Genomic DNA, 15,107 nt, shown 5'->3' with positions numbered 1-15,107 from the left:
TAAATGCACTATTTATATGTCTTGTTTTGATCATATTTTTCTAAAAGTATATAAATATAAACATTATCATATAAGATCTTGTTTGATTTGTTTCGATATATATATATATATATATATATATATATATATATATATATATATATATATATATATATATATATATATATATATATATATATATATATATATATATATATTTAAAAATATCAAATTTCTATAATTTTTACTAATAGAATTAAATATAATCGTAATCAAAAGTATGTATTGGCATACGTGCACTGGTCAAACGATTCTTATATTTTGGGACGAAGGGAGTACATACTTTCGTATGTTAAGACGTATTCACGCTAAAGCTTGAGTTAAAGCTTGCTCTATTCTAGAGATAGCTTTCATCATCCTAACCCTTGTAACCCTCCTAACCCTTTTAACCCTTCTAACCCTTATTTAAGGACAAATAATACTACATGGTAACCCTTAAGTCGTTATAATAAAATAAAATATGGATTAACACTAATTTAATATGGATTAAGGATAAACCCATTTGGGGTTGGTCGAGTGGTGTTGGCTTGGGCCCTTGGAGTATGCTCCTCTCAAGGTCTCAGGTTCGATTCCCACTGGTGCCAATTTCGGTGGGCTAAGTCCATACAGAGTAAAAAAACTCTGGCTTTAAATGGGGCCCCCGCAAGTGGGCCGTGGGATTGGTCCCCTTGGATTAAGGATAAATAATAAGTGATATTTTTTGCTTATAATATGAGAAGAGGCAGTAGTTTTTATCTAATAATTAATATTCTTTAGTTAATCTATAATATGTAATAAGCCAGACTTATTTGTCTTTCTCTCTCCTCTCCTCATTCAACCACATTCCTCACATTTAATGTTGATATACATATTATTAATTATTAAGAGAAGAAATACACCATAGCTGTCCGATTTTTTCCATAATGATATACATATAAAATTAATGACCTGTATTTCTCATTGTTTTATGGCATTAAAATGTACTGGCATCCTTATCAACAAAAAAAAACGTAATGACATTATTATATTGGTCGACTACAATTGAACTACATTTAACGGAATTAAAGAAAAGAAATTAATGAATTTTGTAATAATTAAAAATGTCAAATTTACTTTAGTATAGAAATTAAAATGTGATGAATAGAAATTACCGTGAATAGAAATTAATTGAATTACAAATAATTTGTAACCGTAAATTACTAAAATGTGATGAATAGAAATTACTATTATTAATCATCCTTTATTTTATATATATATATATATATATATATATATATATATATATATATATATATATATATATATATATATATATATATATATATATATATATATATATTAGTTTCGCAATTAATTATTAAATTATATAAGATCGTAAATATTTATATTGTTGTCATTAATTATCTTTCATCAACAATTAAAATTTTAATTTTTCAGTTTAAAGTAAAATATATTACTTATAAGTCAATAAATCTACAAACGTATTTTTACCTGTGGTTGAAAGCCAGGCTTATTTGCCTTTCTCTCTCCTCTCCTCATTCAACCTCATTCCTCATATTTATTTCCCTTATGTGATATTAATTCATATTTTACGTTATATATTTCTCATTCCAAATGTGATATGTGATATTCATCTATTTCCCTTTTGTAAGAAGAGGACGAACATGTTAATTGATTCAACATTTAATAGTGGATTTGTCCAATTACTCATTCCCCTATTCAATTTTATCCATATCATGTTATCGTTTACTATTATTAAGGATCGCATCAATTTACCATTTAATAGTGGATTTGTCCATATCATGTTATCGTTTACTATTATTAAGGATCGCATCAATTTTGACTGATAATATTAATGATAGTTTTTGTATATATGGTAATTAAAATAATGAGTAAACCATTCAAGTTGGTCAAACTATCATTAATCTCTCCAATTCCGTTTATGGTATTAGTATTACTATTTTACTATTATTATTATTATTATAGTAGGATTTTATTTTTTGACAAATATTAAAGATTTAATTGACTAGCGAACACTAAATAAAAAAATTATGAGTTTATGATGATGCATGTTTTGGTTGTTATTGTCACGCAGCCTTGATATATGGTACTTTATGGCATTAATTCTCTTCGTTGGATATCTGGAGAATGCAGAAGTTTCGGTTGATGCATTAAACCATTCACGAATTATTTTTGTACAGTCCAATCCATTTGCAGGTCTCAACTGATTTGATCCTTATCCAAGTGATCTGCAAGAATGAACATTATTGGCCTCATCTATACTCAGTGGTAAAACAATATCCTTAGATAATTAAGTGTAATGAATGGGATTGATAGAGAAGTTTGGTAACAATATCGACATTTACTAACAAATCAGAAAATAGGGTATGCATTTATACTCATCTGATTCGGTTTTATTATATGATCATGATCGAATCAGAATTCATTAAGTCACATTTTATATGCATTAATATCATTTCGTGTGTTTCTTATCAAAAATCAGAAACTAAAAGAGAGAATTTGGGTGACTTAATTATACTGAAAAGGGTATTATAAAATACCATTCAAGTTGGTCAAACAATATCAATCTCTCCAATTCCGTTCGTGAACCAAATAAAAAACAAAGCACGGGGAAAAATAAGGTAAACAAGGTAACTATAGTACACATTTTAATTTTATACAATATTCAGCCTAAAAAAATTTACGTACACATTTTTTTTTTTACAATATTCAATAATTTCCTTCCTAAACTGATTTATATCACACAAATCCCGATCCTAAAAATTAGGCAATAAGTTATGCAGACACTAGAATTGCTCAACCCTTAATTCTATTTAAACGTGAAGACTTAACAAACATTCTACATCTCCTAGAACACTCACATAGTTTATTTTTTTCTTCAGCTTGCTACTATTTTTTTTTTTTCTTTTCATTTTCCTATTGCCAATGGCACCAAAACACGATGCAATTTCTGAAATCGCACCTGCTAAGGAGAATTGGAACATAATCGTCAGAGTCGTCCGTCTTTGGTATGTCAAAGATATGGCGAAAGACAAATTGTCATTCTCAATGGAGATGGTGCTCATGGATGCTAAAGTAATTATATTATTATTAATTTTACAAATTATTGATGTTTATTTATTAATATTATTATATATATATTTTACGGTATACAATTTTGATTTTTTAAGTTTTATGTTTTTCATAGGGCGATCACATTCTGAATTTCTTTTACAATTTTGATTTTTTAAGTTTTATGTTTTACGGTATACAATTTTGATTATTATATATATGTATGTTGTGATAGTGTTTGTCAGTCAGATTCAAATTCAGAAATTCAGCCTGACTGGTTTACTCTAGAATTTTTGAACGACATCAAGTGTTCAGGAATTCCTAATCACAGGTTAAAACTAAAAGTCGGTTGTCCTGCAATGCTTATGAGGAACATTGATCAAGCAGCTGGTTTGTGTAATGGCACTAGGCTAACTATAACTGAGTTGGGGAATAAATTTATTGGTGTAATAGTAATTACAGAAAAAATGCAGGAGACAAGATATTTGTGTCAAGGTTGAATTTGATCCCTAGCGATCCTGGACTACCATTTAAATTTAGGCGCAAACAGTTCCCACTGACTCTTTGTCTAGCAATGACTATAAACAAAAGTCAAGGTCAATCGCTATCACAGGTTGGTATATATCTTCCTAAGCCAGTATTTACTCACGGCCAGCTATATGTCGCATTATCAAGAGTCAAATCTAGAAAGGGTCTGAAGTTGCTCATACTCAATGAAGAAGGTGCAGTCTGCACTACCACTACAAATGTTGTTTATCGTGAGGTTTTTGATAATGTTTAGTTTACACTCATCTTCATTTAATTTAGGCCAATAGACTTATAATTATGTGATATTTATCGTCATATTTTTTATAATGTTTGGCTAAATGTCTTATTTTGTAGTTTATATTATAATTGTATCTGATATTTATTATCGGTTAATTTGTTTGTTAACGATTTCATTCATGTTTTCAATTAATAAGACATTATAATCCCCGCTAATGTTTTTCCACCTCATGTGCTTCAAAGTTTAGACTAATACAAATACTACTCAACATCCTAGGTTTTCAATTAACACTATGTTGTATATAAACTCATGATCGCAGCATCAAACCACACGAGCATGCCTTTTATGACATAGTGTTAAGTCAATGTTGTAATGACAACCATGGCAAATTTCGGCACTTATTAGTTAATCAAGATTAACTTCCTAAACCAAAATCATAGAAATCAGTACCTTTTTTTTACGGTATTCAGGTGCTACTGCTGATGCGGCTGCACCTCAGACTGCTAATAAACATCCCAAATCCGTGATTATCTAATCTGCCAAAATATTGCTCATCCTATCTGTATATAAATTAACCAAGAAAATAACACATAAATGTGAGATGAGCAGAAGATTTTAGATGAGGTGATTAAATATGGTTAATGATACATTTGATTTCTCTATTTGACATCTAAATATGTAAATTCCAGCTTGGTCGGATAAACGTTCAGAAATTGATTTAGTGGTCGATTTGATTTCAAATGCACAGAACCACATATTACCGTGTGACTCGATGCATTTGACAGTGGATGAGAGTTCCGCCGGGAAGGAATTCGAACGTTTTTCATTTTCCTCTCTTCATCTCCTCACTGCCGGCGCCGTTGGCACCGCACCTTCTTTCCCAGAATCTGTCCTCCCCATTCTAATGGTTATACTTTTGCAACCCAAGATGCAATATAGAGAAAATTGAATGAAAAAGATGAAGAACTTCATAATTGCTAAGTGCAACCCATGAATTACTTACGTCCAGATGTATCACATAATACAATATCATAACCTTCCTGTTTTCCTCTTTTTACAGCCTGTGAAAGCACTGCAAATAATATAGAATTTACAAAATTTAGTATCCAAACCGTATATAACGTAAGGTTATGATAAAGAAACTAAATCAGGCTGTAAAATGCATCGAGTCTTGGTTATTCAATCATTTTCGTGAGTTCTCCACACAGAAAGATTGGTAGTACATATCAATATTAAATTGTTCAATTATAAAGTACATGACTTCATTCCAATTAAAGACTAGCTAGCATTATTCTTTATATTTATTTTGACAATAGCATTATTTTGACAATATCATTATTGTTTATTTTAGGATAATCACCAAACCGTATATATAACAATAATAATAAGGATAATCACCAAATATTATCTAATTGAAGATTCTGGGAAACTCAAAAAGTAATGAACAGTCGGCTAGGAGTAAAAGCTAATTCTATTTGTACCTACTGATGCCTTCGCTTTCTCAGTTTCAGCCATAACAATCTCACACCCAGTCCTTTCAGCCCATATTTCTAGCTGATCACTAGCAGCTGCTCTGAATATATGTATCACCAGCTGCCAACAATATCTGTTGAATTTTGATATGACCAAAAAAACATGTGACCCATAAAAATTTCATACAGTACAAAACATGCCCAAACTTGGGGTTAATTTTAAATATTTAAAAAATTGAATTACTTACCCTTTTTCCTATCTCTAGGTTCAATTGATTTTTAAGGGCTGAGTTTAAATGGTATTTTGGGTTTAATCGATTGGGATTCTATGGGGTTTAGGGTATCAATGAGTTTCTGGGTGAGAGAGGATGGTGAGGAAAGGTCGAAGAAGAAGAAGAAGAAGAAGAAGAAGAAGAAGAAGAAGAAGAAGAAGAAGAAGAAGAAGAAGAAGAAGAAGAAGAAGAAGAAGAAGAAGAAGAAGAAGAAGAAGAAGAAGAAGAAGAAGATGAACATGGAAGGTGAGTGTAGGAAGGACGCAGGTGTGAGAGTAGAGGAAGAGGGGATAAGATTTTCTCTAAAAAAATTGATCTTTTTTTTATTACTATTCTGCACCCAAATGAAATATGAACTCATAACCATATGTTTTTATCTTCTTTATCTATTTTTTAAAAAAAAAATATTAACGGTTTTATTTTAGTAGTTTATTTGGACAATTTATGAATTTTCCTTTTAATAATATCTATTGGAGATATATATATTATTGTAACTAATATAATGATTTTTAGTTTTCGACACAATTTATTTAGAAACTTTTAACTTCTACCTGGTGACTTAATCGTAAATGTATTGATTTGATTTTTATTTTTTGGGTTAATAGGTCTTTACCCCCCTGCAATATGACCGATTTTTGCTTTACCCCCCTGCAAAATAATTTTTTTTGATTACCCCCTCGCAATATCAAGATTCCATTGATTACCCCCTGGATTGACAACTGGGATGCTGACTGTTCATTTAAGATGACATGGCAAGTATATGTGGCTTTCTTTAAATTTTTTTATTTAGTGACATGTTGCCTCATCATATTTTAAAATTAAAAAAAAAAATCAGAAAATGGTGTTTCTTCATGTGCATTCATCGTTCTCTTCCTCCAAATTCCAATAACCCATTTGTTTCTGCTTAAAGAAAAAAAATACCAATTGTTTCTTCATAAAATCAAAATCAACCTTCATCCTCAAATTCCAACAACCCATTTTCTTCTCACAATATCTCATTCCAATAACCCACTATGATTTTTTTTTAGTTGTTACAGAAGAAAAGTCACTCTCACTAAATTATCATTACTTGCATCTGGTAATGTTCTCTCTCTCTCTCTCTCTCTCTCTCTCTCTCTCTCTCTCTCTCTCTCTCTCTCTCTCTCTCTCTAATTTAGGAGTTATTGATGGTTAATCTATTTGTGTCTGCTTCAAAGGAGCTTCTTTTGGGTTTGTTCATTTTTGGGTTGCTATCTGCTCGCCTTCGCGTGGCCGTGGTGGTGGTGAGTTCATGGCGGTGGTGATTTTTGTGATTCTGGGTTTTTTTTCTTTCTCATGGGTTTGTGGTGTGTGTCTTTGAGTTTGTGGTGGTGGGGATCTCTCTTGAATTTAATCCTCCTAAATGATTGATTTTGGATTTGTTGATTTTATTGATGAATTTGTTGGTGGTAGTGATGAAATTGGGATTTGGATGACGAATAGTTGTTGGATTTTTTATTTTTTTTAAATTAGTTTATTATGTGGCAACATTTCACTAAATAAATAAATTAAAAATAAAAGAAAAGCCACGTATACTTGCCATGTCATCTTAAATGAATAGTCAGCATCCCCGTTGTCAACTCAGGGGGGTAATTGATAGAATCTTGATATTGCGAGGGGGTAATCAAAAAAATATATTTTGCAGGGGGGTAAAGCAAAAATCGGCCATATTGTAGAGGGGTAAAGACCTATTAACCCTTATTTTTTTAACAAATTTATTGATTTGATTTTAAAACACAAGTTTTACCAATTGTCAGTTGGTTCAGTGGTGATTGGCGCTGAATTTGGTAGGGAGGACTGTGGTTCGATCCCCGCAACTGCGATCCGGAGGGGGCTGAAATCTCTTGATGTCAGAACTGACCCCGAACCAGATTAAATTGGTGGTGAAAAACCAAAAAAAAAAAAAAAAAAACTTTGTCAACTAAAAAAAATAATCAATATAGTTGATTATTACTGATTCGTCCTTAAATATATGATTCTTTTGAGAAATTTAAATATCTTAACTAAAATTAATATTTATTATATTCTTTTTTAATTAGATCATATTATCATTTAAAAACTATAGTCAAAACACAAATATATAATTCCTCCGGTCACATAGGCATTTCTAATTTTACTACATGTGTAGTGAACAAATTCCAGTGTGTTAAAAAAAAGAGGAGTGCTAGCAACACACTCTTTAACAAACACACTCTAACACACTCTCTTCTATTGGTTAAAATTTATATGGCTCCCATAAAAGTTATATGGGTCCACATTTTTTTATGGGACCCATGTGAATTTCAACCAATAAAAGAGAGTGTGTTGGAGTGTGTTTGTTAAAGAGTGTGTTGCTAGCATTATTCTAAAAAAAATTAAAATTTTTGTCACTATTATAAGCAAATAAGTAAGTGTGATTTATATTGAACATATTGATTTATGCATGTTAAATTTATATTATTTTTTTATTTTTTATTTTTAAATTTAAAATATATTAAAATGTTTTTTTTTGTCATATTTTTCCCCGTGCTTGGCACGGGTCCGGATACTAGTAATAAAATATGGATTAACGGTCTTATAAAAAAAATTATGGATTAATGCTAATTCAACTAAGATTCTTTAAGCCATTGACTTCGGTCTAAAATAAAATAAAATAAAATAAAATAAAAGATGTATTAAACTTAATTCAACTATTTTAGTTCAACTTAGATTCCTTCCTTGAAATCATTCCTTGCTCAAGTTACCGGATTTCAACATCAAAGATTCGGTTAATCTAAAGTCAATATTCCTCTAACTCATTCCCTGCTCATCTAAAATATAACTCGCGTCACTTAAGACGAATTAACTCTAATTCGACCATATTTTAGTTCAACTAATATTCGTCGAACTCATTCCTTACTCATCTAAATTAGAATTCGCGCCACTTAAGACGAATTAACTAATTCGACTATTTTAGTTTAGCTAATATTCCTCTAACTCGTTCCTTGCTCATCTAAACTATATAGCTCGCGCCACTTAAGACGAATTAACTCTAACTCGACTATTTTTTTTTTTTATTTACAATGAGCTGGAGATCGAACCCAAGACCTATATCGTACTACCCAAACCTCTCACCACTATATAATTCGACTATTTTAGTTCAACTAATATTCGTCGAACTCAGTTTTTACTCATCTAAACTAAAACTCGCGCCACTTAAGATGAATTAACTCTAATTCGACTATTTTAGTTTAACTAATATTCCTCTAACTCATTCCTTGAACATCTAAACTATATAACTCGCTCCACTTAAGACGAATTAACTCTAATTCGATTATTTTAGTTCAAAAAATAAAATATGAATTAACACTAATTCAAATATTTTTTATCTTATAACTAACTTTGTTTCTGTGTACCTCTTCAAAAAAAACTTTATGCGTAAAAAAAATAAAAAATTACCTTCTGTAAGTCGATAGGTCCAATCGTACATAAATTAAATATGGATTAATCCTAATGAAAAAAAAGTATTTTTTTACTTAATAATTAAGTAAGATTATTTAAGTCATTAATGAAACAATTATGTAAATCATAAAGAGAAATTTTATTTGGACAATATTTTAGTTGTCGCACACTGTATTACACTACGGTCCAACAACTTTTTCTATTTTTTTATTATTTTATTTTCACCTCGATTTGTGTGGTGGGATATTGTGTACATACTACAATATTTTCAAAAATTTCAGGTTGTCCACATAACAGCCCTCAATATTTTATTTTCTTAAACCAATTTTTATTTTCAAAAATTTATTCCATGACAGGATAAAGAAATTGGCCACTGGAGATTCAGCTGTATCTTGTCCTTTCCATGGAGGCCTATTCTTTCTGGTAAATTTCAAGCCTATCTATTTTTGTATATTGTATTTATTTATTATCTGCGTTTCATTTCAATGGAACCTCACGAAATTTCTTTATTTTTCATACTATAGGTTGAAGGCTCAAATTAAAATGAGTCAGATTTTTAATAGAATATGTGGCAATTACAAAATGCTTATGCAGCAGAAAGCAACAAAAAGAAGCTTAAATTATATTGTATGAAACACAATTTGACCATGTTAATATATGCTGCAGCAACTGGATACACAGAATATTACTTTGATACATAATTATTTGTTATATTATTGAGATTCATCAAAATTAATGGTTTATAGGTTTTTATTGAATACCATTAATTTTGATTGGTCTTAATAACATATCAAGTTATTTTCAAAAAATTTATAGATGATCTATATGATATAAACTTTCAATCTAACGGTGAATTTTATAAAATTTGTATTCGTTATTGTTGGAAATTACCTTTGAATTGATGAAAAAAGCAGAAAACTAGTTTCACTGCTGCCATTTGCGCATGAGGCGCAGAAGCAGCCTCAGTTGCTGCCATTGATGTGAACTTGGAAGACAAGGACAAGGCATTTCATTTGTTGTGTGCTTTGCCCAAGCCGCTTGAAAATCTCAAGGATGCATTGCTTTATGGCAAAGAAGGCACTATCACCTTGGATGAAGTTCAATCAGCTTTGAGGACCAAGGAGTTGACAAAGTTGAGAGACTTGAGGGTTGATGATGGTGTAGAAGGCTTGAATGTGGCGAGGGGTAGAAGCGAGAACGAAGGCAAAGGGAAAGGATCGAAATATGGGTTCAAGTCTAGGCCAAAAGGTGATGGTGGTGGCAAGTTCAAATGCTTCCATTGTCAAGAATCGGGCCACTTCAAGAAGGATTATCCTCAGAGGAGGGGCAATGGTAGTCCGTTGGCTCAGATTGCCGTTGATGAGGAGGAAGGCTATGAGAGTGCGGAAGCACTCATAGTCACAAGTTGGGAACCATAGAGGCTTTGTCGACCTGGAGAGGCGGTGGAAGAATACTCAACATCGGCCTGGAGAGGCGGTGGAAGAATAGTCAACATCAGCCTGGAGAGGCGGTGCTAAGAATACTCGGTTACAAGGTGAAAGACATAGTGGATATACCGGTTTTGAGGCTTTGGTGGTATGGCTATGGAGATCTTGTGTGGAAGCAATGGTGATCAAACTTGGTAACTTGTAGGACTGCTGGAGGTAGTTGGATGCAAGGAGAGTTTGATATTGCGGCTTGTGGAACCACCTAAAATTCCAAGGTTGGTTTGAAGCAAGCAAATCTTCAAGAGTACGGAAAGCTACAATCCGGGGTTTGAAGAGGGTATGGTTTAGCTTGTGGATTGTCCTAACAATCCAAGGGCAATTGGAGGCAAGCATATTTCGGGAGAACAGAGAGGTAGACTCCGGGGGCCGAAGAGGAGTGGTGTAAACAAAGTAGAGCGACACAATGGTCGGTGGGAAGATGGCATCGCCATAAATTTAAAGGCAAAGTGGAGATTGTTGGAAATTGCCTTTGAATTGATGAAAAAGCAGAAAATTGGTTTCACTACTGCCATTTGCGCATAAGGCGCGGGAATTGGCGCATGAGGCGCCAGTTCTGGCGCATGGGGTGTAGCTTGCCGTTCTGGCGCCAGTTCTGTTCACTTTTATGCAGCCGCCAAGAATAGAGAGAAAGGGTTTTTCAAGAGTCTTTGCAACCAACATTGTAATAAAAGGGGATTCTTTTGGGTATACTCTAGGGTTGGGATAATCATTGTAACACCAGGAAACACTTATTGATTGAATCTCTTGGTCACGGGGAGAGATTCGGGAAAAGGGTAGAATTTAGGAAAAATCTAAATTCTTGCAACTCTTTGTGGTTGAATCTTTGTAATCAAGTTGAATCATTCATAGTGGAATGGAGAGCTCTCTCTCGCCAGACTAGGTCATTATTGGACCGAACTAGGTAAACAATTATTCATGTTCTTTATCGTTTTCATTGTTTTAGCCTTTGTTGATTTATTGCTTATTCCATAAGCTTTGATTTGGTTGCTTAATCGTTTGCTCCACACACTTGAGTTTAATATTGGTGTAATTTTCGGATCGAATTCACAACAGTTATAATATAAATCACTACTTATGCACCATGCACAATTTGAAGGACTTGTTCATGTTAGACATGACCTTTTGAACTAATATTATATTTAAGTCTTGTTTGTATTAACGAATAGAGAAGAATAGAATGAGAATGGGAAATTTACAAAGTTTCTAAATAAAAACTAAACATGATATCAAAGTGTCAATGAGGCAGATGATGATAAATATCATATTATATAGAGTCAAATTTGTTGTTCATTGTACTAAATGGTTTTGTTTTATATGACAAAGATCATTAATCATAGTTTAAAACCAACATCATTAATACAACAAAACAAGACCAACTAACATTAATAATGAATAACATCATCATCATCATTATCATCATCATCATCAATCATTCTCAAGAACTGGTTGGGTTCTAATCATTGAAGCCAATGGCAATTTAGTGTCACCAATCCAAAATGTATCAAAAGGCTCACCATTTTCTGAATTGTTCTCCAAATTTTTTATCTTCTTCCTCTTTGCAGCCTTAACTAAATTTACCAAGATCAAAACCAATATGACCAACCCAACAAAACCTATAACAAATCCTACAATCCACCATTGAGTAAATCTCTTACTCTGACTCTTAATATATGATTCTTCTGAAATTGGAACCACAAGAGTATAGTGTCCTGATCCATAAGCCTCACAAGCATAATCTTTTGTCATGCTCCTAAATCCCAAAATTCCACCATCATTATCACTAAGCTTAACACAAATTGGTGTATCATTTTTTTCTTGCACCCTAACATAATGAAAATTAATTAAAATAGGCTTCCCTTTAATGACTAAATTCATCTTCTCATTATCTAAAAAATCATTTCCTGATGAAGTGTAAGCCACAAAGCCAAAAACAGGTGCTACCATTGTGTAATTAGGCACATTGAAATAATGAGATGACCAATTTCCAAAATTTTCAAAGAGTATAGCCATTCTTTTTCTATTTGGTAATGGCACAATATGTGGTGGAATATTGAAGAGACTATAATTTATTCCTCTTTGATAGAATGAGGATGTTCTTAATCTAACAACTCTAGCTTTGATTCCTGTGTAATTAGAAGGAAGTGAGATGTTGTAGAAAAGACCTGTTATTGGATTTTCTCTCTCTTTGTTCACTTGCTTGCATAAGGAGTCTTCTAAGGACTCAATGTCATTAGTTTTAACCAAAGATGATTGAAACATTATAGAGACAAATAACAATGTAGTTAATTGCCACCATTTGTGGTGCTCCATGAAATTATATATGTTACCTTAAAAGGCTAATTCTTTTGTCTATATTGATGAATGCTTCTTGAATGACTTTATGAAACAAATCCATTGAAGCTTTCATGACATAGTGTTTTCACTACTCATTAGTGAAAGGGAAAATTTCTTCGGCGCAAACTTGACTTTTTCCTCTAATGATTTAGTTATAGAGAGACAAATAATATCGAAACTCACAATAAAAACACTTCCCTGATCAAGTTTTGACAACAAATTAGGTGTTGCAATCCTTGATGTTACAGGGAATTGCAGTCAAATGTGGCTGACGAATTTTAGAGGTGGTTCTTTTGTGGTCGTATTGACACAAAAGAAACCTTGATGTCGTAGCTAAGATTGGTCGTATAAACACTGAAAATTATTGATGTCACAACTCAGATCGGGATTACGAATGTTTTTTAGAATCTAGATTTGAGGTGAGGGGGAGGTATAATAGAATCTCCTTAGAACACTTGTATCTCTTTCTCTTTTGTTTGCTATATGAGCTTCATATAACATAGATGAATATATATATGTACCACTATATCACTTTCCTTTTTCAGCCTTGTCTTTGTTGAAGAATGATGTAAAAAAGTGTAGCTTTATGGGTTTGGTTGAGAAGGTAAACCTATACCACCTTAGAACATTAAACAAATGATCATTAGGTTCCAAAATTTAATGAGATCACACCAAAGCTTTGAATTCTTCAACTCTTTGTATATATATGTCGAGATCCTCTTGGAGTGTCTTGTGGCTAGAAATAAGAGATGTATGTGGAAGAAAGTACTTGAGGGGAAATGAGCATGAGAATTTTTTTTTTTTAATGACATTGAAAAAGACATAGGAATTTATATGATTAATTTGTTATTGAGTAGTTGTAACTATAAAGGATGTTTATTTAGGTACATTATTTTTGTTATCTGTTTCATTGTATTTAGAATTTGGTCAAAAAAGTATATAGTTGGTACATGTATGACGTATGTCAATGAGGACTTACGTAAGCAGTGGCCATAGGAAGGGGCGGAAGCCATGCATCTCCATGTATGAAATTCTTATTTTAGGCAAATGATTGGAAAATTAGTTGGTGGTTTTATAAAATAGAAGAAACAAAATAGTTGGTGTGTTAAAACAAAAACAAAAAACGAAAAACAAAAATAGTTGGTGTGTTTTAAGTTATTATTACTAGTATTGTTCTTGTTTTCAGTTTTTTTTTTACAGTTGTTTTTGTTTTCAGTTATTACCGGTATTCTTGTCATTAGCAAACTTGTTTATTCTGTCATGAATTAATAAGAGAGTGATTAAATATACTGACGGTGTACATGCATCTAATATATTCACACCATATTATTACTTTTATAAATTAATTAAGTCATAAATATCTTATCATATATTTATATAGTGTGATTTAATTAAATGTATGTGTAAAAAAAACTTTAGAAAATGAGTGTATACAAATTAAATCTTTAAATTTATTAATTAACATTAAAAAAAAAAAAAGACTACATAAGATTTTTATAAAAGTTCAAAGTTTTATGAGGCACGTTTACAATTGACTTAAGCCATCTAAATGAATACATGACATGTATGTATCATTCTTAAAAGAGGAGGTTATCATTCTTAAAATGGTTCTTAAAATTAGACATGAATTCTTGTTCAAAAAAAATCAGACATGAATTCTCTGCCGTGGAATCAGTTCAGTGTCAATTTCAAGTTTTCAACTATACAAACTTTACTTTGGCCGCAGTCAGTAAAACTCTCTTTAATTCATGAATTCCGAAACTCGAGACTTCCTATGAAGCATGAATTCTGACATGGGCACTTAACACACGACACACACGTTTACACTGATAATGTAAAAAACATAAGACACCGCTACATATTTATAAAAGATCTAAATTGAGAATAAAAATGTGCATCTAAGTTAAGTAACCGACACGGCGGCATATTTTAAAAAGTTGTAATATAAGCAGCGGCGGATCTAGGGGAGGGCTGAGGTGGGCCGCGGCCCTCCCCCAAAAATTAGGAAATTACTCAAATACCCTTGGTATATTTTAAAATTACATATTTATAATCATCTCATATATATATTTACTAAGGCAAAAACTTACAAAAGTAAAGTCATAGCCCAGCAGTTGTGAAGATGAGGAGGCGTGTTTGCCTTCAACAGCCGAAGGTCATGGGTTCTAACCATGCCTTTTGATTGTTTTCTTTTTATATATGTTTTTAAAATCATTTTTAATACACATCCTTGATGGTAAAATGATTG

General features: G+C 31.9%; 1 protein-coding gene and 2 long non-coding RNA genes across 3 annotated transcripts; all 3 read right to left on the bottom strand.

Moving 5' to 3' along the window:
- Positions 1–1,638: 1,638 nt before the first annotated feature.
- Positions 1,639–4,722, bottom strand: LOC123885521. Its single transcript, XR_006801173.1, has 3 exons — positions 4,618–4,722; positions 4,307–4,416; positions 1,639–2,267 (listed from the first exon to the last, which is right to left on the bottom strand). It is a non-coding gene; the product is annotated as an uncharacterized LOC123885521 (long non-coding RNA).
- An 86-nt stretch (positions 4,723–4,808) lies between these two features.
- Positions 4,809–5,761, bottom strand: LOC123885874. Its single transcript, XR_006801274.1, has 3 exons — positions 5,577–5,761; positions 5,338–5,462; positions 4,809–4,928 (listed from the first exon to the last, which is right to left on the bottom strand). It is a non-coding gene; the product is annotated as an uncharacterized LOC123885874 (long non-coding RNA).
- Positions 5,762–9,303: 3,542 nt separating this feature from the next.
- On the bottom strand, positions 9,304–13,378 carry LOC123883191. Its single transcript, XM_045931929.1, has one exon. The coding sequence runs from the start codon at positions 12,833–12,835 to the stop codon at positions 11,951–11,953; it is 885 nt and encodes a 294-aa protein (XP_045787885.1). The 5' UTR covers positions 12,836–13,378; the 3' UTR covers positions 9,304–11,950.
- Between the last annotated feature and the right edge of the window lie 1,729 nt (positions 13,379–15,107).

The sequence above is a fragment of the Trifolium pratense genome, linkage group LG5, assembly GCF_020283565.1.
Source record: "Trifolium pratense cultivar HEN17-A07 linkage group LG5, ARS_RC_1.1, whole genome shotgun sequence".
Lineage (NCBI taxonomy): Eukaryota > Viridiplantae > Streptophyta > Magnoliopsida > Fabales > Fabaceae > Trifolium > Trifolium pratense.
The sequence above is the reverse complement of the archived record's forward strand: the minus strand, read 5'-3'. Positions and strand labels throughout refer to the sequence as shown.

Bases quoted from the DNA above. Each gene is read 5' to 3' on its own strand.
- LOC123883191 (XM_045931929.1), bottom strand. From the start codon at position 12,835: ATGGAGCACCACAAATGGTGGCAATTAACTACATTGTTATTTGTCTCT.